At 41.2% G+C, this 26,907-nt stretch overlaps 1 protein-coding gene across 1 annotated transcript in view; it reads right to left on the minus strand.

Moving 5' to 3' along the window:
* The window catches only part of COQ2 (coenzyme Q2, polyprenyltransferase), a 50,277-nt gene that overhangs the window by 21,507 nt on the left and 1,863 nt on the right, over positions 1 to 26,907 (minus strand). Inside the window, 5 exon segments of the mRNA XM_085852695.1 lie at positions 17,506 to 17,694; positions 20,280 to 20,413; positions 20,537 to 20,622; positions 21,264 to 21,385; positions 21,536 to 21,702. Coding sequence (XP_085708821.1) covers positions 17,506 to 17,694; positions 20,280 to 20,413; positions 20,537 to 20,622; positions 21,264 to 21,385; positions 21,536 to 21,702 — 698 coding nt within the window.

Genomic DNA, 26,907 nt, shown 5'->3' on the forward strand with positions numbered 1-26,907 from the left:
CCAAACCCTGGGCCCGATCCCGTTGAAATTTCAAACGCTCATTCCGCATGAGCGTTCCACCATAAACTTGATGTTTCACATTTATTGATGCAGTATTTCCAGAGTAAACATTAATTAATATTTTTCCTTCAATCCAATATGGCTGCCAAACGTTGCATCGTACCTCAAAAGGGGGTGAGAACTTTTTATTTGTCATGGAGAGGCGGTCATAGTGGTGGAGTTTCTCCTGGATCTGTTCAGTCGTTTCAGAGAAAAAGACGTTTTAAGATATTATTTTTCAATCCAAGATGGCTGACGAACCATGTGACCTATGACATCACAATTTTGTATTCTGCTTCCAAGTGGGTATTGGAACACGTGTGTGAAGTTTCGTGTTAATCGGTAAAGGTGCGTTTTTCTATCCAAGATGGCCGCCAAACCATGTGACGTGTGACGTCATAATTTTTACCTTGCGTGCATAGATGATGATAGATGATAATTGCAAATTTTCGATTCGTTACGTTAAGCGGTTCCAGAGAAAACATTATTTAATATTTTTCTTAAATCCAACATGGCGGCCAAACCGTGTGACTTATCAATTCGAAATTAACAAACTTATATCGCCTAGCTGTCCCAAATATAGTTCTGAAATCTACCCTTCCTCGGACCAGCGCTTCTGGAGAAGAAGATGTTTGAAGGTTTTAGGGTTTTTTCAAGATGGCCACCAAACCATGTGACCGATCAAGAACAAATTAACAAACTTGAGAAAGGACCTCATGGGGAATATATGTGTGAAGTTTCGTCTTAATCTGTCTTGCCCTTCTGGAGAAGAAGATTTTAAAAATTTATTCATTTTCAATCCAAGATGGCTGCCGAACCTTGTGACCTATGATATCATAAATTTAAATTCTGCTTTCCATTGTCGACCCGAACAAGTGTGTAAAGTTTCGTGTAAATCGGATAAGGTCTATTTTTCTATCCAAGATGGCCGCCAAACCATGTGACGTCTGAGGTAAAAAATTTTTACCATGTATGCAGAGTTGAGGGAGGAAGGCACTTGCAAATTTTCGCTTCGATGGCTTTTGAAATTCCAGAGAAAACATTATTTAATATTTTTCTTAAATCCAACATGGCGGCCAAACCATGTGACCTATCACTTTGAAATTAACAAACTTGCATCGCATACATGTCACGAATATAGTTCTGAAATCTCGCCTTCATTGGACCAGCGCTTCTGGAGAAGAAGATGTTTGAAGGTTTTAGGGTTTTTTCAAGATGGCCGCCAAACCATGTGACGTATCAACAACAAATTAACAAACTTGAAAGAGGACCTCAGGGGGAATGTACCTGTAAAGTTTCGCCTTAATCTGTTCAGCCCTTCTGGAGAAGAAGATTTTTTTTTTAAAAAACACTAAAAAACAAGATGGCGGCCGAATTACATCATCGATGACGTCAAAAATAACATTTTTGACGATGAATTTTGGTGTAGATGACGCTCAGAATTTTTCAGATTTTTCCTATATGGCGTTCTACTTGACGAATTTTCACCGGTATATCGCTTCACCTATGACGTCACGAAAAATCACACGTGTTCCCCATGGGGAGCTTAGTAAAATGTATCAAACGAAAAATTTTTCCATTGCAGGGTTTCCGAGTAACAGATGTCCAAAGTTTATCGCATTTTTCAAGATGGCGACCGTACCACGTGACCAATGACGTCATAATTATAACGTGATTGTGCTATCAAAAAAGATACACACTATGGTGAAAATTTCCTGTCGATCGGACTTTGTGTTCCAGAGAAAATGATTTTTAAAGCGAAAAAGGGTGCAAAATGCCGGCGGAAAAATAATAATAATAACTAGAACTGCCACTTTATAACTGCTGGCAGTGATGACCGGGTACCCAGTCCGTCCGCCTTTGATACAACATGGGACTTTCTGCAGATGACAGTCGCAAAGTTTGGCATTGAAAGGATAAGCGGTGCCAGAGAAAACATTATTTAATAGTGATACAAACACAGGCCTGCTTCGAGACGGCACGGAACAGATGAGTTACGAACCGGGCAGCACAAAGCATTCAATTTCGTTATTACTGGCTTCCAGATTCAAATAATTAAATAATTCTGGCTCCCAAACCGCGTGACCGATCAGGTTGAAATTTTAAACTTTTATTTCGCATGTCACCTGAATTATAAATCTGAAGTTTCGCATATATAGAGGCAGCGGTTCCAGAGTAAACATTAATTAATATTTATCCTTCAATCCAAGATGGCGGCCAAACCATGTGACTTGTGATGTCATAATTTGCACCAATGTGCAAACACGATGGTGGATGATAACTGCAAATTTTCGCTTCTCCAGGTTAAGCAGTTCCAGAGAAAACATTATTTAATATTTTTCTTAAAACCAACATGGCTGCCAAACCCTGGGCCCGATCGCGTTGAAATTTCAAACCCTCATTCCGCATGAGCGTTCCACCATAAACTTGATGTTTCACATTTATTGATGCAGTAGTTCCAGAGTAAACATTAATTAATATTTTCCTTCAATCCAATATGGCTGCCAAACGTTGCATCGTACCTCAAAAGGGGGTGAGAACTTTTTATTCGTCATGGAGAGGCGGTCATAGTGGTGGAGTTTCGCCTGGATCTGTTCAGCCGTTTCAGAGAAAAAGACGTTTGAAGATATTGTTTTTCAATCCAAGATGGCTGACGAACCATGTGACCTATGACATCAGAAATGTATATTCTGCTTCCAACTGGGTATTGGAACACGTACGTGAAGTTTCGTGTTAATCGGTAAAGGTGCGTTTTTCAATCCAAGATGGCCGCCAAACCATGTGACGTGTGACATCATAATTTTTACCAAGCGTGCATACTGCCTGCTAGATGATAATTACAAATTTTCGATTCGTTTGGTTAAGCGGTTCCAGAGAAAAACATTATTTAATATTTTTCTGAAATCCAAGATGGCAGCCAAACCATGTGACTTATCAATTCGAAATTAACAAACTTATATCGCCTTCCTGTCCCGAATATAGTTCTGAAATCGTCCCTTCATTCGACCAACGATTCTGGAGAAGAAGATGTTTGAAGTTTTTCGGGTTTTTTCAAGATGCCCGCCAAACCATGTGACCGATCAAAAACAAATTAACAAACTTGAGAAAGGACCTCATGGGAATATATCTGTGAAGTTTCGTCTTCATCTGTCTTGCCCTTCTGGAGAAGAAGATTTTTAAAATTTATTCATTTTCAATCCAAGATGGCTGCCGAACCTTGTGACCGAGGATATCATGAATTTAAATTCTGCTTTCCATCGTCGACGAACAAGTGTGTGAAGTTTTGTGTAAATCGGATAAAGTCTATTTTTCTATCCAAGATGGCCGCCAAACCATGTGACTTCTGAGGTAAAAATTTTACCATGTATGCAGACTTGGCGAGGAAGGCACTTGCAAATTTTCGCTTCGATGGCTTATGAAATACCAGAGAAAACTTTATTTAATATTTTCTTAAATCCAACATGGCGGCCAAACCATGTGACCTATCACTTTGAAATTAACAAACTTGCATCGCATACATGTCACGAATATAGTTCTGAAATCTCGCCTTCATTGGACCAGCGCTTCTGGAGAAGAAGATGTTTGAAGGTTTTAGGGTTTTTTCAAGATGGCCGCCAAACCATGTGACGTATCAACAACAAATTAACAAACTTGAAAGAGGACCTCAGGGGGAATGCGTGTAAAGTTTAGCCTTAATCTGCATAGCCGTTCTGGAGAAGAAGATTTTAAAAAAACACTAAAAAACAAGATGGCGGCTGACCGAATTCGTCATCGATGACGTCAAAAAAACATTTTCGTCAGTGATTTTTGGCGTAGATGATGCTCAGAATTTTTCAGATTTTTCCCATATGGCGTTCTCTACTTGACGAATTTTCACCGGTATATCGCTTCACCTATGACGTCACGAAAAATCACACGTGTTCCCCATAGGGAGCTTAGTAAAATGTATCAAACGAAAATTTTTTCCATTGCACGGTTTCCGAGATACAGATGTCCAAAGTTTATCGCTTTTTTCAAGATGGCGACCGTACCACGTGACCAATGACGTCATAATTATAACGTGATTGTGCTATCAAAAAAGATACATACTATGGTGAAAATTTCCTGTCGATCGGACTTAGTGTTCCAGAGAAAATGATTTTTAAAGCGAAAAAGGGTGCAAAATGCCGGCGGAAGAATAATAATAATAATGCGTAATAATAAACAGAAGAAAAACAATAGGGTACCCTGTACTCACAGGGTACCCTAATAATGCGTAACTAGAACTGCCACTTTATAACTGCTGGCAGTGATGACCGGGTACCCAGACGTGTCGGCCTTTGATACAACATGGGACTTTCTGCAGATGACAGTCGCAAAGTTTTGCATTGAAAGGATAAGCGGTGCCAGAGAAAACATTATTTAATAGTGATACAAACACAGGCCTGCTTCGAGACGGCACGGAACAGATGAGTTACGAACCGAGGCAGCACAAAGCATTCAATTTCGTTATTACTGGCTTCCAGATTCAAATAATTAAATAATTCTGGCTCCCAAACCGCGTGACCGATCAGGTTGAAATTTTAAACTTTTATTTCGCATGTCACCTGAATTATAAATCTGAAGTTTCGCATATATAGAGGCAGCGGTTCCAGAGTAAACATTAATTAATATTTATCCTTCAATCCAAGATGGCGGCCAAACCATGTGACTTGTGATGTCATAATTTGCACCACGTGTGCAAACACGATGGTGGATGATAACTGCAAATTTTCGCTTCTCCAGGTTAAGCAGTTCCAGAGAAAACATTATTTAATATTTTTCTTAAAACCAACATGGCTGCCAAACCCTGGGCCCGATCGCGTTGAAATTTCAAACCCTCATTCCGCATGAGCGTTCCACCATAAACTTGATGTTTCACATTTATTGATGCAGTAGTTCCAGAGTAAACATTAATTAATATTTTTCCTTCAATCCAATATGGCTGCCAAACGTTGCATCGTACCTCAAAAGGGGGTGGGAACGTTTTATTCGTCATGGAGAGGCGGTCATAGTGGTGGAGTTTCGCCTGGATCTGTTCAGCCGTTTCAGAGAAAAAGACGTTTGAAGATATTGTTTTTCAATCCAAGATGGCTGACGAACCATGTGACCTATGACATCAGAAATGTATATTCTGCTTCCAACTGGGTATTGGAACACGTACGTGAAGTTTCGTGTTAATCGGTAAAGGTGCGTTTTTCAATCCAAGATGGCCGCCAAACCATGTGACGTGTGACATCATAATTTTTACCAAGCGTGCACACTGCCTGCTAGATGATAATTACAAATTTTCGATTCGTTTGGTTAAGCGGTTCCAGAGAAAACATTATTTAATATTTTTCTGAAATCCAAGATGGCGGCCAAACCATGTGACTTATCAATTCGAAATTAACAAACTTATATCGCCTTCCTGTCCCGAATATAGTTCTGAAATCTCCCCTTCATTGGGCCAACGCTTCTGGAGAAGAAGATGTTTGAAGGTTTTCGGGTTTTTTCAAGATGGCCGCCAAACCATGTGACCGATCAAAAACAAATTAACAAACTTGAGAAAGGACCTCATGGGGAATATATCTGTGAAGTTTCGTCTTCATCTGTCTTGCCCTTCTGGAGAAGAAGATTTTTAAAATTTATTCATTTTCAATCCAAGATGGCTGCCGAACCTTGTGACCGAGGATATCATGAATTTAAATTCTGCTTTCCATCGTCGACCCGAACAAGTGTGTGAAGTTTTGTGTAAATCGGATAAAGTCTATTTTTTCTATCCAAGATGGCCGCCAAACCATGTGACTTCTGAGGTAAAAATTTTTACCATGTATGCAGACTTGAGCGAGGAAGGCACTTGCAAATTTTCGCTTCGATGGCTTATGAAATACCAGAGAAAACTTTATTTAATATTTTTCTTAAATCCAACATGGCGGCCAAACCATGTGACCTATCACTTTGAAATTAACAAACTTGCATCGCATACATGTCACGAATATAGTTCTGAAATCTCGCCTTCATTGGACCAGCGCTTCTGGAGAAGAAGATGTTTGAAGGTTTTAGGGTTTTTTCAAGATGGCCGCCAAACCATGTGACGTATCAACAACAAATTAACAAACTTGAAAGAGGACCTCAGGGGGAATGTGCGTGTAAAGTTTCGCCTTAATCTGCATAGCCGTTCTGGAGAAGAAGATTTTAAAAAAAAACACTAAAAAACAAGATGGCGGCCGAATTACGTCATCGATGACGTCAACAAAAACATTTTCGTCAGTGATTTTTGGCGTAGATGAAGCTCAGAATTTTTCAGATTTTTCCCATATGGCGTTCTACTTGACGAATTTTCACCGGTATATCGCTTCACCTATGACGTCACGAAAAATCACACGTGTTCCCCATAGGGAGCTTAGTAAAATGTATCAAACGAAATATTTTTCCATTGCACGGTTTCCGAGATACAGATGTCCAAAGTTTATCGCTTTTTTCAAGATGGCGACCGTACCACGTGACCAATGACGTCATAATTATAACGTGATTGTGCTATCAAAAAAGATACATACTATGGTGAAAATTTCCTGTCGATCGGACTTAGTGTTCCAGAGAAAATGATTTTTAAAGCGAAAAAGGGTGCAAAATGCCGGCGGAAGAATAATAATAATAATGCGTAATAATAAACAGAAGAAAAACAATAGGGTACCCTGTACTCACAGGGTACCCTAATAATGCGTAACTAGAACTGCCACTTTATAACTGCTGGCAGTGATGACCGGGTACCCAGACGTGTCGGCCTTTGATACAACATGGGACTTTCTGCAGATGACAGTCGCAAAGTTTTGCATTGAAAGGATAAGCGGTGCCAGAGAAAACATTATTTAATAGTGATACAAACACAGGCCTGCTTCGAGACGGCACGGAACAGATGAGTTACGAACCGGGCAGCACAAAGCATTCAATTTCGTTATTACTGGCTTCCAGATTCAAATAATTAAATAATTCTGGCTCCCAAACCGCGTGACCGATCAGGTTGAAATTTTAAACTTTTATTTCGCATGTCACCTGAATTATAAATCTGAAGTTTCGCATATATAGAGGCAGCGGTTCCAGAGTAAACATTAATTAATATTTATCCTTCAATCCAAGATGGCGGCCAAACCATGTGACTTGTGATGTCATAATTTGCACCACGTGTGCAAACACGATGGTGGATGATAACTGCAAATTTTCGCTTCTCCAGGTTAAGCAGTTCCAGAGAAAACATTATTTAATATTTTTCTTAAAACCAACATGGCTGCCAAACCCTGGGCCCGATCGCGTTGAAATTTCAAACCCTCATTCCGCATGAGCGTTCCACCATAAACTTGATGTTTCACATTTATTGATGCAGTAGTTCCAGAGTAAACATTAATTAATATTTTTCCTTCAATCCAATATGGCTGCCAAACGTTGCATCGTACCTCAAAAGGGGGTGGGAACTTTTTATTCGTCATGGAGAGGCGGTCATAGTGGTGGAGTTTCGCCTGGATCTGTTCAGCCGTTTCAGAGAAAAAGACGTTTGAAGATATTGTTTTTCAATCCAAGATGGCTGACGAACCATGTGACCTATGACATCAGAAATGTATATTCTGCTTCCAACTGGGTATTGGAACACGTACGTGAAGTTTCGTGTTAATCGGTAAAGGTGCGTTTTTCAATCCAAGATGGCCGCCAAACCATGTGACGTGTGACATCATAATTTTTACCAAGCGTGCACACTGCCTGCTAGATGATAATTACAAATTTTCGATTCGTTTGGTTAAGCGGTTCCAGAGAAAACATTATTTAATATTTTTCTGAAATCCAAGATGGCGGCCAAACCATGTGACTTATCAATTCGAAATTAACAAACTTATATCGCCTTCCTGTCCCGAATATAGTTCTGAAATCTCCCCTTCATTGGGCCAACGCTTCTGGAGAAGAAGATGTTTGAAGGTTTTCGGTTTTTTCAAGATGGCCGCCAAACCATGTGACCGATCAAAAACAAATTAACAAACTTGAGAAAGGACCTCATGGGGAATATATCTGTGAAGTTTCGTCTTCATCTGTCTTGCCCTTCTGGAGAAGAAGATTTTTAAAATTTATTCATTTTCAATCCAAGATGGCTGCCGAACCTTGTGACCGAGGATATCATGAATTTAAATTCTGCTTTCCATCGTCGACCCGAACAAGTGTGTGAAGTTTTGTGTAAATCGGATAAAGTCTATTTTTCTATCCAAGATGGCCGCCAAACCATGTGACTTCTGAGGTAAAAATTTTTACCATGTATGCAGACTTGAGCGAGGAAGGCACTTGCAAATTTTCGCTTCGATGGCTTATGAAATACCAGAGAAAACTTTATTTAATATTTTTCTTAAATCCAACATGGCGGCCAAACCATGTGACCTATCACTTTGAAATTAACAAACTTGCATCGCATACATGTCACGAATATAGTTCTGAAATCTCGCCTTCATTGGACCAGCGCTTCTGGAGAAGAAGATGTTTGAAGGTTTTAGGGTTTTTTCAAGATGGCCGCCAAACCATGTGACGTATCAACAACAAATTAACAAACTTGAAAGAGGACCTCAGGGGAATGTGCGTGTAAAGTTTCGCCTTAATCTGCATAGCCGTTCTGGAGAAGAAGATTTTAAAAAAAAACCACTAAAAACAAGATGGCGGCCGAATTACGTCATCGATGACGTCAAAAAAACATTTTCGTCAGTGATTTTTGGCGTAGATGATGCTCAGAATTTTTCAGATTTTTCCCATATGGCGTTCTACTTGACGAATTTTCACCGGTATATCGCTTCACCTATGACGTCACGAAAAATCACACGTGTTCCCCATAGGGAGCTTAGTAAAATGTATCAAACGAAAAATTTTTCCATTGCACGGTTTCCGAGATACAGATGTCCAAAGTTTATTGCTTTTTTCAAGATGGCGACCGTACCACGTGACCAATGACGTCATAATTATAACGTGATTGTGCTATCAAAAAAGATACATACTATGGTGAAAATTTCCTGTCGATCGGACTTAGTGTTCCAGAGAAAATGATTTTTAAAGCGAAAAAGGGTGCAAAATGCCGGCGGAAGAATAATAATAATAATGCGTAATAATAAACAGAAGAAAAACAATAGGGTACCCTGTACTCACAGGGTACCCTAATAATAAACAGAAGAAAAACAATAGGGTACCCTGTACTCACAGGGTACCCTAATAACTAGAACTGCCACTTTATAACTGCTGGCAGTGATGACCGGGTACCCAGAAGTGCCTTTGACACAACTGATAAAACATGAGACTTAAATCATCGTCGCAAAGTTTTGCATTGATAGGATAAGCGGTGCCAGAGAAAACATTATTTAATGGTGATACAAACACAGGCCTGCTTCGAGACGGCGCGGAACAGACGAGTTACGAACCTGGCAGCACAAAACGTTCAATTTCGTTATTACTGGCGACCAGATTCAAATAATTAAATAATTCTGGCTGCCAAACCACACGGCCGATCAGGTTGAAATTTTAAACTTTTGTTTCACATGTAGCCTAAATTATAAATATGAAGTTTTGCATATATAGAAGCAGTGGTTCCAGAGTAAACATTAATTAATATTTATCCTTCAATCTAAGATGGCGGCCAAACTATGTGACTTGTGACCTGATAATTTTTACCATGTATGCAGATATGATGGAGGATGACAGACGCAAATTTTCGCTTCGATAGGTTAAGCAGTTCCAGAGAAAACATTATTTAATATTTTTCTTAAATTCAACATGGCTGCCAAACCATGTGACCTATCAATTAGAAATTAACAAACTTGTATTCACTACTCATGTGCAATAGGGGTGTGAAGTTTCCCCTTGATCAGATCAGGTGTTCTGGAGAAGAAGATGTTTGAAGGTTTTAAGGTAAATTCAAGATGGCCGCCAAACCATGTGACCAATCAAGAACAAATTAACAAACTTGAGAAAGGACCTCATGCGGAATATATCTGTGAAGTTTCGGCTTAATCTGTCTTGCCCATCTGGAGAAGATTTTTTAAATTTATTCATTTTCAATCCAAGATGGCTGACGAACCATGTGACCTATGGCATCACAAATTTAGATTCTGCTTCCAACTGGGTATTGGAACACGTTTGTGAAGTTTCGTGTTAATCGGTAAAGGTGCGTTTTTCTATCCAAGATGGCCGCCAAACCATGTGACGTGTGACGTCATAATTTTTACCATGCGTGCATACTGCCTGCTAGATGATAATTACAAAGTTTCGATTCGTTTGGTTAAGCGGTTCCAGAGAAAACATTATTTAATATTTTTCTTAAATCCAAGATGGCGGCCAAACCATGTGACTTATCAATTCGAAATTAACAAACTTATATCGCCTTCCTGTCCCGAATATAGTTCTGAAATCTCCCCTTCATTGGGCCAACGCTTCTGGAGAAGAAGATGTTTGAAGGTTTTCGGGTTTTTTCAAGATGGCCGCCAAACCATGTGACCGATCAAGAACAAATTAACAAACTTGAGAAAGGACCTCATGGGGAATATATGTGTGAAGTTTCGTCTTCATCTGTCTTGCCCTTCTGGAGAAGAAGATTTTTAAAATTTATTCATTTTCAATCCAAGATGGCTGCCGAACCTTGTGACCTATGATATCATAAATTTAAATTCTGCTTTCCCTCGTCGACCCGAACAACTGTGTGAAGTTTCGTGTAAATCGGATAAGGTCTATTTTTCTATCCAAGATGGCCGCCAAACCATGTGACTTCTGAGGTAAAAAATTTTTACCATGTATGCAGACTTGAGGGAGGAAGGCACTTGCAAATTTTCGCTTCGATGGCTTGTGAAATTCCAGAGAAAACATTATTTAATATTTTTCTTAAATCCAACATGGCGGCCAAACCATGTGACCTATCACTTCGAAATTAACAAACTTGCATCGCATACATGTCCCGAATATAGTTCTGAAATCGCGCCTTCATTGGCCCAGCGCTTCTGGAGAAGAAGATGTTTGAAGGTTTTAGGGTTTTTTCAAGATGGCCGCCAAACCATGTGACGTATCAACAACAAATTAACAAACTTGAAAGAGGACCTCAGGGGGAATGTGTGTGTAAAGTTTCGCCTTAATCTGCCTAGCCCTTCTGGAGAAGAAGATTTTAAAAAAAAAACACTAAAAAACAAGATGGCGGCCGAATTACGTCATCGATGACGTCAAAAAAAACATTTTTGACGATGAATTTTGATGTAGATGACGCTCAGAATTTTTCAGATTTTTCCTATATGGCGTTATACTTGACGAATTTTCACCGGTATATCGCTTCACCTATGACGTCACGAAAAATCACACGTGTTCCCCATAGGGAGCTTAGTAAAATGTATCAAACGAAAAATTTTTCCATTGCACGGTTTCCGAGATACAGATGTCCAAAGTTTAGCGCTTTTTTCAAGATGGCGACCGTACCACGTGACCAATGACGTCATAATTATAACGTGATTGTGCTATCAAAAAAGATACATACTATGGTGAAAATTTCCTGTCGATCGGACTTAGTGTTCCAGAGAAAATGATTTTTAAAGCGAAAAAGGGTGCAAAATGCCGGCGGAAAAATAATAATAATAATAATAATGCGTAATAATAATAATAATAAACAGAAGGAAAACAATAGGGTACCCTGTACTCACAGGGTACCCTAATAAATAAACAGAAGAAAAACAATAGGGTACCCTGTACTGACAGGGTACCCTAATAAACAGAAGAAAAACAATAGGGTACCCTGTACTCACAGGGTACCCTAATAATAAAATAAAATTATACTTTGATGTTATGGGGTATTTGTGTAGATCGGACAAAAAAAAAATAGATCTCAATTTAAACCATTTTAAATTCAGGCTGTAACAACAAAATGTGAAAAAGTCAAGGGGTGTGAATACTTTCTGAAGGCACGAAAGCAATCAAAAAATGTATGTAGACCTCCCAGTTAACCTTGGATGGCCAATTTGCTGAAGCTATCACTTCTCAGGCGGTAAACGCAATGGCCATCAAACATCACCGTGCACAGTTGCGCCGTACGGCCAATTGCAGATGGACAACTGCAAGGAACCGGCGACATGTTAGTCATCTTTGCTGGAGGTGCTGACAAACGTCCATCAAGATAGTCCATTCAAATATTTACTTCCTAGAGAAACATAAATAAACTGTTGTTTGTTTTGAAATAAAGTTTAATTGGCCATGTTTTGCTGTGCAGCACACACTATGGGAATAGGAAGAGTGATTAAACTGTTGTACATGATGTCAAAAAGGTGCAGCAGAACTAGCACAAAGCCATTTTATCCCACTTACCCTAAGGTCTGGCCTTTATGTATGACAATGTGAGAAACTGCATCCTCAAAATGTTCACAACTCACAAAGCCAACAGATGAGGCCAACAGGACCAATAGTTGCCAATAAACTTATTATGAATGAAATTAACGCAACGGCATTATGTCACGTGACCTTTGTGTCCGTCGCCGTATTGGTGACCGTGCAAACTGATGATTAAGTTATAGTTTTCATTGTTGAAGAATGAACATCGTCAGAATCAGGCTCAATGACCGTGTTGAAATATACTCAAACCTTCGATTGTGTGGCCGTAGCATTAACAGCGTTAACAGGTTATCTTGGAAAGAATATCATGTTTTGGCTGCAGGTTCATGTGTTATTTGCCCATCAGAGTTGAAGTAGTCACTGGCCTGCACAGCCAAATAAGTAATAAATTTGGCTATCCAGACACAAGACCCATGTGCCACATCAGCACTTGCTGCAAAAGTTCTGACCAACAGGGAAGGCTTTCAATACATCATCCCTGTTTAATTGGCAATTACACAGTTCACTAGGTTTCTGAATTGTAACTGGGAAAGAAGGTAAAGTACAATATACAACCTCCAGCTTATTTGCATTCTGCACAACACAGAACCACCCACTACTTTAGGCCAGCTTCTCACTGCAGCATCAGTCAGCTTGTTATAAAAGTCTTTGTGGCAATGCCAGAATGTCACCCCCCCTCCCCCCGCACCAGCCCCAGAATCAATTCACGGACGTGTTTGTGGCTCATTGGCCATCATTCCGCGTGGAGCCTCTGGCAAGCCATCCAGGTCAGGTCAGGTATGGGAGCATGTGCCAGAACAGCGCGTCGCTGCGTCCACTTTCAGCCAGTACTCCAGGGGCCTCCGTCTGGCGATCCCCCAGGCAGATGCCAGGCCCATCCCCATCTCCTTGAGATGATGGTCAACCTGCTGCAACCATGAGGCACGTGGTCAGCCCACTGGCCTCCTCCACTCATGAGACTCCCTTGCTGAGAGAATCTGGTGAGCAGGATCAGCGTCAGGAAAACGAGCCACATGTCCATACAGCCGCAACTGATGCTCACGGACTATGCAGGTAACAAATCTCATCCGAGTCTCTCTCAGCAACCGCTCGTTGGACACAAAATCCGACCAGCGATAGCCAAGAATTCTCCGAAGACACCTGGTACCAAAGGAATTAAGTCTCCATCTCAGATCCTTGGTCAGAGTCCAAGTCTCGCACCCATAGAGCAAGACTGGAAGTACCAAGGACCTGAAGACTCGGACTTTCGTCCTCCCGCACAGGTACCGGCAGCGCCACACCCCATGATCCAGTGAATCCATGACTCCCCAGGCCCGACCCAGACGTCTATTGACCTCTGACTCGCAGCCAGCAGAGACATGAATATCACTGCTCATGACAACATGACTCCTCATTCAGCACCTCGAGGGCCCCCAAAAGGATGTCTAAAGTCTCCGCAAAGATGACTGCATCATCTGCAAAATCAAGGTCCGAGATCTTGACATTCCCAAACGATGCACCGCAACTTGATCTCTCCGACATCCTCCCTAAAATCCAGTCCATACAAGTGCTGAAAAGTGTGGGGGCAAGTACACACCCCTGACGAACTCCAGTAACAATTGGAAATAAGTCAGAGATGGTACCACCACACTTCACAGCACTCTCAGTACCAGAGTAGAGTTCAGAAATCAGATCGATCAGTTTTGGTGGCACCCGACGAAGACCAAGAATCCTCCAGAGGACATCCTGATTCATTGAATCGAACGCTTTACAGAGATCAACATAGGCTGCAAGCAGCCCCTGCCGAAACTCTCGTCTGCATCCGGTGAGGACACGAAGGGCAAGGATACGGTCAATCGTTGACCTCTTTGGTGTAAAGCCTGACTGCTCTGGACGCTGGTGCTCAAGCAGATGGTGGCGAACCCTATCAAGAATTATCCGAGCAAAGACCTTGCCCGGCACTGAGAGCAGCGTCACCCCTTGGTAGTTGTTGCAGTCTTGGCGATCACCCTTCCCTTTCCAGAGAGGGACAACAAGGCCCCTCTTCCAGTCAGTTGGGATGATGCCTGTGTTCCAGGCAGAGCAAAAAACTGCATGCAATGACACGAGTGCAGCTTTTCCACCAGCCTTGAGAAGTTCGGCATGGATGCTACAGATCCCTGGAGCTTTGCCCCGTTTCAACTGGTTCACCGCAGCCCGTGTTTCCACAAGCGAAGGTGGACCACAGTTGATTCGAGGGTCAGCAACAGAAATTGTAACACCCTTGACGTCCAACTCGACAGCTGGGGGATCAGCCTGGTACAACCGCTCAAAGTAACCGGCCCAGCGGGCCTTCACTTCAGACTCCTCTGTCAAGAGCCTACCACTCTCTGCTCGAACTGCAGTGCTCCGAGGGATGGGCTTGGATGAACGTAATGCGCAAATTCCTCTGTAAGCGGGATGAGAATCACCTGTCCACAGGTGATGCTCTACCCCCTCACAGATTCCTCGCACATAGGCCTCCTTGTCCACCCTCAGTGCACGTACAGTTTTACGCCTCAGCTCCCTGAACAGCTCAGCTCTGCCATTCAGCCTGGCCCTGCGACTCTGGTCAATGGTATCCAGTGTCCCTTGAGACAAAATTCTTCTTTGCCCTGCGGTGAGCTCCAAGACATCCACCGGCAACATCAAGGACGGTGGTCTTGAAGGCGCTCCACAACTCTTCAGGACCCCCCAAAGCACCCAGACCCCCCCAAGTGTCCACTCAGCCTGTTCGCAAACTCCTCAGCTACTCTCTCATCCCTGAGCTTGGCAACATCCAGCCTAGGCTGGGATGGTACAATTCTCCAGGATTTAAGGTGCAGCTTTAGAGTTGCTACAACAAGCCTGTGGTCAGTATTGAGGAACTGAGCACTCTGGTAGACCCTGCAGTTCTGGATCATCCTCCAACGACCGTCAATGAGGACATGGTCAATCTCCTTTGCCACACCGCCAGCGTTGGAATACCAAGTCCAGCGATGAGCTTGTGGGCGCTGAAACCATGAACCAGCCACCTTAAGCCATCCCACATGGGATGTTATCCAAATCCATGACTTAACAGTGAAGAGGTGATATTCGCCCGTTTATATTGACATAAACATCGGGTTTCCACATCAATGGTCATGATGGAACACGGATTTCAGTCAACACAAAAGGTAAACGGTGATTTTGACAGTCTCGGATGAGACGATTCGTCAGGCCAATGCGGTGAGAGGGGCGGGGGTAGTGGTCAAGTGCATACTGATGATGCTGGAAGGCAGAAACTTACGCAAGCTCACTTTTGGGTCGCTTCTCCCCCTCTGAACTATGGTGGCGACATGGCACAGGTTTCTAAAAGCCTTGTTTGATGCTGCAGATATCCATCACACAAAAAATTGTGCAAGTTTAATTTTAATACCATTTCCAACTGCAAATTCACCTATTGGTGGATTGTGATGAGACGAGCCACCACCATGTGGTGGCCATCTTGGAAGAAATATTAAAAAAACAATAACAAGCTCAAATGAGCTAAGATCCTCGTCCTCTTAATGATGACGTCATAAAAACGAATATGGCGTCATTGCGATGTATCAGGTTTGCGATAAATTATCTGTGCTAATGCCCGGCTTGATTCCCGCAAACAAAATTCAAACGGCTTGCCTAGTTTCGGAGATAATGGAATATGCGATTTCCATTAGCGGCGATATTATGACGTAAACTTTTTTCTAGGAAGAATTTCCAAAATCGGAAATGGTTATTGCCTGTGCGTGGGCTTTCTGCATATACATGGCAAGTTTCACGAAGATCCGATGAAAACTCTGGGTTGTGAAACAAAAAATGTCAAAAAATAGGAATGACATCATAGCGATGTATCATATGTGTGGTAATTCATCTCTGTTAATGCCCTGTACGATTCCTGCAAACAGAATTCAAAAAGCTTGCCGAGTTTGAGATAATTTTTTAGGCGATTTCCATTAGCGGAGATATTTTGACGTCATAACTTTTTTTCTAGGAAGAATTTTCAAAATCGGAGATGGTTACTGTCTGCGCAGGGAATTTTTACATGTATATGCCAAGTTTCAGGAAGTTTCGATGAAAACTGTAGGCTGTGAAACAAAAAAGTCCACAAGAACAACAACGTGAGTAAGACCGAGATCCTCCACGAGGATCTAAAAATCTGGAAAATATCGAATCGTAAGGCACCCCCTCCATTTTTTTGATAAGCCTGGATGAGAAACTAATGATTTATTGTACTTGGCCTCATATATGTATCGCAAAAATTAAAGTTTTTAAATTTCCTGATTTATTTTACATACTTAAAGGTAACTCATATTAAATTGACTTTCACAGAAATTTGAATTTTTATTTCCCTTTCTTACACTTCGTACTTCCCACAAATGTCTTTAACGGGGAATAGCACCACAAAAGTGAAATAACCCAAACTTTTGCACTGTCCTGCATATGCATTTATATTTATTAATTTCACCAACACACCTTGTTTATAATGGCTTGGATCCTATAGTATTTATTAATGTTCATTAGTTTTGTCCGATTGAGATCCTTTTGGTGATTTGAGCACTTGTAGCAATGCTCTCGTCCGCTCACGTCTGCTCATTTTTAAAACGATGTTTATTTTTGACTCGAGCTTTCATGTTGATGGAACGGTAAGAGTTTGTAGACAACCATGAAAGAACCATCATTCACTTTTCCGCTTCAAACCTTCCAATCCCTGGGCTAACTGCAGTAGAGTCTTGATTTTATCGCGAGTCAAAATCACAGCTTAGTAGCAGGCAATTTACGTCACAAAAACACAACTGAACAACCTACTGATAGGCCTGTTGTACATTCCATGTGGAATTGGCAGAACTTATCAGTGCACTAAAACATAATGATTTAATCATTTGCTTGAACAGGATTTCCATATTTTCGCTTCTAGTCTTGAAATATATTTAATGAACAGTTGGAGATGGGGGTACACAAAGGTTTGAATGAAAAAAAATTAAAAAAGGAAAAAGGATAAAACATCACAGCATGAAGAAGCTGATATTTGAATTTGGTATTAAAAGAAAAGCTCCTCAATAGAGAATGAAACACCGTTTTGTCGTGGAAGCTAACCTGGCGAGCCAGATGGCAGGCAGCGCCGGCCACAGCGATGAAATAAGGAAAGCTCTGATCGGCCGAAACTCCGGCTGTCGTCAGCCCACCGATCATAGCCAAGGAGAAAGCCGTTAACCAGGGCTTGGTGTTGTCTCCAAAACGCAAAGCCGTAGACTTCACCCCAATGATGACATCATCGACTTTATCCTGCAAGCGATAGATAACCACAGGAAGGAAAACATGCGGTTTTCCTGAATGTCCACAGTGATTTCGGTGCCATATAAAGATTCAAATGATATGCGACTGCTGCCATGAGCAAAACACAACAATTTGCAAACATGTCTGAGAATAAATAGTAGGACTGAGTAATATACAACAAAATAAATAAATAAAAGGTTTGAAAGTTCACAGCCTTTTCTGCAATCTGTACACAGCTTACAAACACACAACCCTTCTCCCCCTCCAGAACAATCTGGTGGAATGGGGGGAAACGTTTATCCCCTCTTATTGAATGAGGTTCAAAGGACCTTTCTCAGGAGAAATTGTTTCAAAATTAACTGACCAGGGTACAATCTGCTGGCATTTGAACCTACAATCAGTTGACTTTGTCAAACCACATTTCAAAGTTGGCCTCCAAAGCCAGCCGCTGACTGAGCTTCCTCTGTCGTACAAAGTTCTTCTTTGGCACACCTGAACTCCTATGCACCTACAAGGCCTTCATCCACAGCTTGATGGAGTACTGCTCTCCCCTATGGGCTGGCTCCCTTGCCTCACATCTTGCTCAGCTTGATGCCGTGGAAATCAAGACCTGCCTGATCATTTGAATATCCCGCACTGAAGCTGAGTCTGTGGACCTATCACTTTGGCATCACAGACAGGTGTCTGGTGGTCTCTCTGTCTTCTTCCTTCTTTCTGGTCTTGCATCCTTTGCTCTTTCCGTGATTTGTCCACCACCAATGTTTTAATATTAAATAATCTGTCTGTCTGTCTGTCTGTCTGTCTGTCTGTCTCTCTGTCTCTCTGTCTCTCTCTCTATATATATATATCTCTACATATATATATATCTCTATATATATATATATATATATATATATATATATATATATATATATATATATATATATATATATATATATATATATATATATATATATATATATATATATATCTCTATATATATCTCTATATATATATATATATATCTCTATATATATATATATATCTCTATATATATATATCTCTATATATATATATATATATATCTCTATATATATATATATATATATATATCTCTATATATATATATATATATATATATATATATATATATATATATATATATATATATATATATATATATCTCTATATATATATATATATATATATATATATATATATATATATATATATATATATATATATATATATATATATATATATATATATATATATATATATATATATATATATATATATATATATATATATATATATATATATATATATCTCTATATATATATATCTCTATATATATATATCTCTATATATATATATATATATATATATATATATATATATATATATATATATATATATATATATATATATATATATATATATCTCTATATATATCTCTATATATATCTATCTCTCTATATATCTATCTCTATATATATATCTATATATATATATATATATATATATATATATATATATATATATATATATATATATATATATATATATCTCTCTCTCTCTCTCTCTCTCTCTCTCTCTCTCTCTCTTTCTCTCTTTCTTTCGTGCAGCCTGTGGCTGCTGGTTGCATCATTGGTTGTGACGCGGCAATGCCACTGATGCAGTGTCCCCCTTACCAGTACACTGGTGCTCATTTTGCCGACATGGGAAGGATGACAGGCTGAGTCAACCTCCTGGTGTATATAAATTCAGCGGACAACGGGGCTTGAACTCAGGACCCGAGGATCCCAAGCCGCCACCCTAACCACTAAGCCAACACCAGGCTTACTGATCGGATAAACATCATTATAATACTTGGATCAAGTTTGATTTAAATCCCTGAACTCACATTCAAAATATTAAATAATTCTGGCTGCCAGACAATGCGTCCGATCAGGTTGAAATTTATCACTACAATATCATAATTGTGAAGTTTCACGTCGATTTATGAAGTTGTTCAAAAGAAAGAAATTTTCAAAGATTTTTGTTCAATCCAATATGGCTGCCAGACCATGTGAGTTACTAATTATTCATAAACATTCTGGTATCCCCAAGGCTTGGGGAACATGTGTGTGAAGTTTCCCCTTGATCTGTCGAGCTGTTCTGGAGAAGATTTTTCTTTCTTAGGTTTACTTTTCAAAAAAAAAAAAAATCATAGCTGCTAAACCATGTGACCTTTATGGAACAACTTGTACAATGCTCACCCTGTAAATGTTCATGCAGTTCCGTAAATTCTTCAACAAACTGGTATGTACACATTTGTGAGAATACCCATTCACAGCACCAGATTTTCTTCGTTCATCCGTTCATTCATTAGTCATCAGAAACTGGGTTGAAATAATTATTGCATCAAAACGAGTCAGCATACCACCAGTACGATAATATCAAACGGTAGCGTATAAAAAGATACCTCATTGAGAACCTGGCACAAGCATAACTGAGACGGCTTCATCTGATAAACCAGTGCCATCTCCTGGCAATGCGGAACATCACTGCAATCGTTTTGGAAATGTGTGCGCGTACACAGTCTGGAATAGGCAACGTGTATCCATTGCTACCTGGTGTGCATAGATGGTGTCATAAACGAGCGTCCACATTAGCCCCGAGAAATACAGGGGCAAGCATACTGACCAATCACACGATCCCTTCACTGCAGCCCAGCCGAGCAGTGCTCCCCAGTTAAAGGTAAGTCCTGCAAAACACGAGCAGCCATCGGGGTCTGTTACAAATGTGCACGTACTCCTTGCACCATGCACTGAGACTCATTCTGTGTTCACATGTTACTAAAGGTGACAACAACAACATTTCCATTTACCGAGCACAAACTGTGGCCAATAAGTAATTCTCTTCATCAGAGGATAGGTGACAACGAAGAGTAGAGATGAGGCACCAAGCAGCACGCTGCAGAAGAAAGGAACGTATCAATGGGACTTACCTTCTTCATTCATAAGCACAACAAGCACGTACGGATGGATTAATGCTCGCGTTCAACCAAGTTCCAAGGTTTGACGACGTTATGTGCCACTTTATCATATTTAGTCAGCATCGGAAGATAAATTGTGCCAGAAATAACTGCGATGTCCGTGTCAAATTATCAAAGGGCAAGTGAGAAATGTTAACGGCCTGGCAACACTCCAAACGGGTAATGAAAACAAGGCAGTTTGCTATCATTCCCAATGAATGGCTGTCATCCGGGCATTAAATGATTAAATTAGAGGGTTCACTGTATGGTTCCATGACAAACCGTACATCAAACTTACAAACCACGAACACGTGGACCCATTGAAAGTCAAACTCTCCAAGGAAAATACAAAACTTCCAAAAACTTTCTTCTTTTTTTTGAAACAGGGCAAAGCACAGGCAAATCTAACCAAAATGAAGAAGAAACTAATGCACTTTAAAAGGCCACATGAATGTCCCTTTGGTAGTTCCCTGCACTTCCATTTCAGCATTTCATTCAACCAGGTCAAGGCAAAACAAAATTACGGTCTTAGCATGGAACCTTGAACAAATGCTGCATTTAAGCCTATCACAGTCTTCACCTGTACCAGTTGAGGCAGAGCAGGATACCAAGTGCCAGACTAAGCTGGCCTGCCAATGCCAGCAGGGCTTGAAAGGGGGTGATTGTACCAGCGGCAAGCGGTCTCAAGGCCGTACGTTGCACCTTCAATGAAAATAAAATGATAAATCAGTGCATGGGGCTCTCCTTGGTATGGGACTTCAACTCCACTTAATCCTGAAGATCAGCATCATCTTTTTGAGCAAGATCGGTTTAAATGCACAACGTGACCCGACCGAACTATAAAGCACCCACCTTCTTGTCAATGTCCCGGTCCCAAAGATCGTTGATAGTGCAGCCTGCCCCCCGCATGAGTGCGGCACCAACCCCAAACAGCGCCAACAGTCGTGCATCCGGTAGAGTGCCCGGGGCTGCGGCAAGGGCAATGCTCCAAGTGCACGGTAGAAAAAGAAGCCAGGTTCCTGAAATGGGATAAGAAGTTATAGTGATGGAAAATGGGGTTGAGTTGGTTCGAAGGTTGTCAATATTGTTCGTAAGGAGCAGGCGAGATCTGAACCAGAAGTAAGCAACTCAAATGACCCAATAGGTTGTGACAACCAGTTTTAACCTATAGTAACGAGACGTGGAAATGCAGTTCAAAGAAAGACTGCAGCTTTCTTATTGTGGAATTGATTTTTCTAAGGTAAAAGAGCATACAATGATGATAAAGATCCAAAAGAAAAGGCCAGTTGGTCCATCACATCATCCTTATCGCAGCATTTCCAATTTTCACACGCTCTGCCCCTGAAACATTCAAACGAAGAACTGTTGGTTTATGAAATTTGTGGGTGAAAGAGAGAGAGGCATCAAGGAATTCATGAACTTGTACCAGGATCTTCTCAAGGTTTTGTTTTGATTGGACGCATCAACAAAACTTTAACTACATTGCAAAATATTTTATACAAACGGTAGTGTGGCGACTCAGTCTGACAGGATGTTGTTGAGCTAGTGCACTCACCATCTAGCTGTTTGTGCTAGATTCGAATCCCAACCCTGTGATAAACGGTCGGATTGGCGCTTCGCAGGCAGGGATTTGCATCGCAAAATGCGCCGTCCCTTGGATGGACATTAAGCTGGGTGTCCATTCTGTTAGCATCAATTGGTAGATGTAAAAGATCCCACTATGTTTTTTTTGCGAAGAGGAGGTGAGTTTTCACTGGCATTCTGAACAAATTCCGAATTCCTGCCAAAATCACCGACGGTTGAACACGATGCCTGGCTTGTCGGTTCGTGAAAGACCTGGCCAAATAACATTCCTCGGCCGTTCCCGCAAGGAGGAGGGAATAATTGGGCCCATTAAAGAGTGGTACACGTCTCCGAATTATGGGTTCATTCAAACATGAAGGTCTCCCAATTCATAATTCTGAATGTGTGGATGAGAGTTCAACGACAATTGCACATGTTAATGTAAACTATTATGCGATGTGGTGATGATGGGGTGATGTGGCAGCAGAGTGTGTCACATCACGTGGTGTTGTGTATTTGGACACATAAAAATGGCCACTTTCTGCTTGCAACAGCAACTAGAGCGAAGTCGATGGCGCAGCCATCGTAAATCCCCATGCTTCACACCGAAAGCAGAGTTGAAAGATGGTAAAAAAAAAAAAGAGGGCAAAACCCAGGAAACACCCAATATCAAATTTTCAGTTGAAAACTTTTTTTCCCTGTCTTGACCCGTGACTCTAAGTCCCCCACCTACTAGGGCTTAAACCGAGGGTTAAATCCTAAAAATCGTGATATATTTCATGCGTCTTGGTCGAATACATGTACAAAGTTTCATTAAAAAGTTTCTAAACTGTGCCTGTAATTGCATTTGTTGCTTTTTGACCATTTGATCCAGACCCAGGGGGTGTGGCAAAAAATGATAGGCTCTTGCACCTTCTTTCCATGTGATGATCATAACTACCAAATTTGGTGAATTTCTGCACAAGCATTTTGCAGGAGATAGAGCAACAGACAGGAGGAGATTACAACATCTCTCAGTTCATTTTTTTTAAGCATCTGAGAAGGTAAACCCCAGTGGACATGACCACCTGGTTGCAATGTGTGGAGAGTCAACCACAGATGTGAAAAACGTTTTGAGTTGGGTGCGGAAGTTAAAAAGGACGTGAAAGCATCAAACCGGAGCCTCACTCCAGATAATGCCGAACAAGCCATTCACTGGACAACATTCAGTGCGTGTAAGAACTGGTGATGAGCAATCAGAGAAAAATGGCGAAAGAACTCTTCATGGTCCCAGGCATATCAAATGGTTCTGTGGAGACGATTTTGCATACCAATCTCAAAATCCCAAAACTTTCTGAGTGCTGGCTGCCGCAAAATGCTCACAGACGACCAAAAGGTCACGCGACACTGTTTCAGAACATGGTTACCAGAAAGAGTGGGGAACGATTTGTGAGCAGCATTTTGACAATGGATAAATTCCTGGATTACCTTCATTAATCCAGAAACCAAAAGGTAGTCGGCGCACTGGAAGTTTTCAGACTCGCTTTCACCAAATTTTGGGAGCAGAGAAGATGATGGTGATGGTCATCTTTTGTGATGCTCGTAGCATCATTCTCACCGATTGCTTTCCAAAAGAGACAAATGTCAGTCACAGCCGACAACAATTACCGTGAGGTGTTCAAAAAGCAGCTTTTGTTAGCAATGCAGGAGAAACGTCCGGATCTTGCACAGTCAGGGTTTCACTTCCACCATGACAATGCCCCACCATATTGGCTTCTCAGGTGCAATAATTCTGCAAACAGACGTGCAATGAATGAATGCCACATCAACCCGACTCACCTGACCATGTTTCCATTGACTTTTGGTTATTCCAACAATGGAAAAGCCATCATGGTCGCAACCTCTACTCCAGATCATACATCTACATACCCATGATGAAAACTTTGCGACAGCCTTTACATCATGAGACAGGTGCTAAAGTTGTATAAGCACTTTTCAGGGACGATATGTTGGGAGGTGAAGTACATTTGTCATTTTTGTAAGTCTTAGGTATGTAATGAAATAAATTGGGAGACCTTCAAATTTGAACACATCTCGTAGTAGTAGTCGTAGTAGTAGTAGTAGTAGTAGTAGTAGTAGTAGTAGTAGTAGTAATTGTTGTAGATTAGCCCCAATCGAGTCTGCTCGAACAGGCCACAGTCACGGCACGGAAATCGATCAATCAAATCTACCGGGAGCAACTCAGAGATCCTTCACATCCAAAATCTGTGGTGTGCTCTTGCTTTTGTGGTGCCTGGGTAGTGCAGGCTTTCATAACATGTTGTATTGTGTATCTGGAAGGTGACCTAGTGAAGGTTGCAGGTGTCAGTGGTGTCGTTGAGTCTATGTTTGTACTGTAAAAGCTGTGTGTGGGTGGTGTTCACAGTCAGGTCAGGTATGGGAGCATGTGCCAGAGCAGCGCGTCACTGCATCCACTTTCCGCCGGTACTCCAGGGGTCTCCGTCTGGCCATCCCCCAGGCAGATGCCTGGCCCATCCCCATCTCCTTGAGATGCTGACAAAACCTGCTGCAACCACGAGGCACATGGTCAGCTCATTGGCCTCCTCCACTCACGAGGCACCCTCGCTGAGAGAATCTGGTGAGCAGGATCAGCATCAGGAAAATGAGCCACAGCTGATGCTCACGGACTATACAGGTAACAAATCTCATTTGAGTCTCTCTCAGCAACTACTCGTTGGACACAAAGTCCGACCAGCAATAGCTAAGGATTCTCCGAAGAGACCTGGTACCGAAGGAGTTCAGTCTCCGTCTCAGTCCACAGTGGAGGTTTGAAAAGTGAATACCATCAGACCTAGGGAGTAAAAGATGGGTGGAGGTTTACATGGGTGGAGGTTCAGACGGGTGGAGGTTCAGACGGGTGGAGGTTCAGACGGGTGGAGGTTCCGACGGGTGGAGGTTCCGACGGGTGGAGGTTCCGACGGGTGGAGGTTCAGACGGGTGGAGGTTCAGACGGGTCGAGGTTCAGACGGGTGGAGGTTCAGACGGGTCGAGGTTCAGACGGGTCGAGGTTCAGACGGGTCGAGGTTCAGACGGGTCGAGGTTCAAAAGGGTCGAGGATTATTGCCCAGGATGTTAATCGAGTGATGTGGGAATAAATGTTGTAAACCGTTCCTTCCCAATTGCATTGAGGAAATGCATGGCATCATCGCTGGGCGTTGAAGGAAGGGAGCACTAAGTTTTTACTGCATTTGTTTTCTGTTTGCTTGTCTGGGTGATGTCTCAGCCATCCTTTGAGCTAGGAAACTGAAATTTGTGGACAAAAGCAAAGATGTGCTTTGGCAAAAATGGTGTTTTATATTTTTGATTAATCTATTAATTGATTAATTACTTAATTATTATCGATTTATTAATTGTTATTTATTTTATTTCTCAACCTGGAAATATCTCAGGTACCTTCTGAGCGAGGAAGCTGACATTTCGTCACAGCAGTGACCAAGTGATTTGGCTATAAAGGGTATTTATGTACACCGCTTGTTCCCAATTCCATATCCAGGCAATGCATGACATCATCGCCAGGCACAGGAAGAAGGGAGTACTCAGTCTTTACTCCGCATGTGTATTTTCTTGTTTGTCCAGGCGATATCTCAGCCATACTTTGAGCTAGGAAGCTGAAATTTGGGGACAAAAGTGAAGATGTGCTTTGGCAAAAACCGTTTTTAACTCATCTGTAATTTACATTCCAGATAAGGTATTGTCAGTACATGCATGCTGTCCTTTTGTCTCCTTTTTCAACTTCTCCGGCCAAACTGCTGGGGTGATCCGGCTGAAATTTTGCAGTAATTTTCACGACTGGAAACAGGAATTGTAAAGCTCATTCTCGTCACATGACTTCAAGTAAATTTCTTTAAAAATTTTGTTCTCCAGACCCACCAGCCAGAATGCTACCAAATTTGGGTCATAACATAAGGTCAGGATAGGGATGTTAAATTGCAGAGGTCATTGCTGATTACATGACCAGAAGTGTGTCAAAATGGCGGACTTAGTAAAATGTTTGGAAAAAAACACGTAAATTCCTTTGAAAACCTTCCTCACCAGACCTACCTGTCAGAATTTTACCAAATTTGAGTTACAACATTCGGCTTGAGCCCAGATAAGCAACAGGTCCAGCGGTCCTTTTTATTTTTTGATTCTTCAATTGATTAATTACTTTCGATTTATTAATTCCTTAGTTATTTTCTTTCTCATCTGAGCAATACCTCAGGCACCTTGTAAGCTTGGAAGCTGATATTTGGAGACAAAATAGGAAACAAGTGATTTGGCTATAAAGGGTATTTTTGATTTATTGGTCAATCAATCAATTAATTTTCAAAACGTTACAGATTCAGATGAAACGGTGGTGGTTTTGGTCTACTATTAGTGAATCGCTGAAGAAATTAATTATTTTACGATTATTATTTGTTTTATTTTAAATTACACAATTAATCAATCAATTGTTGAACACCGCTCCCTCCCAATTCTGTTTCCATGTGCTGCTGCACAGCGAGTAAGTATCATTTGTGCACGTTCACCTCATTGCTGGGTGCCGAAGGTGGCCCGGCAATGTCGCGTGCTGGAGGATTTGTTATTTATTTATTTTGGAATGGAGGCGGTGTACGTTAAATGTATCTCTACTTGTTATCCCG

Source organism: Eptatretus burgeri, chromosome 13 (assembly GCF_056783735.1).
Source record: "Eptatretus burgeri isolate ZD-2024b chromosome 13, Ebu_testis_v1, whole genome shotgun sequence".
Classification (NCBI taxonomy): Eukaryota; Metazoa; Chordata; class Myxini; order Myxiniformes; family Myxinidae; genus Eptatretus; species Eptatretus burgeri.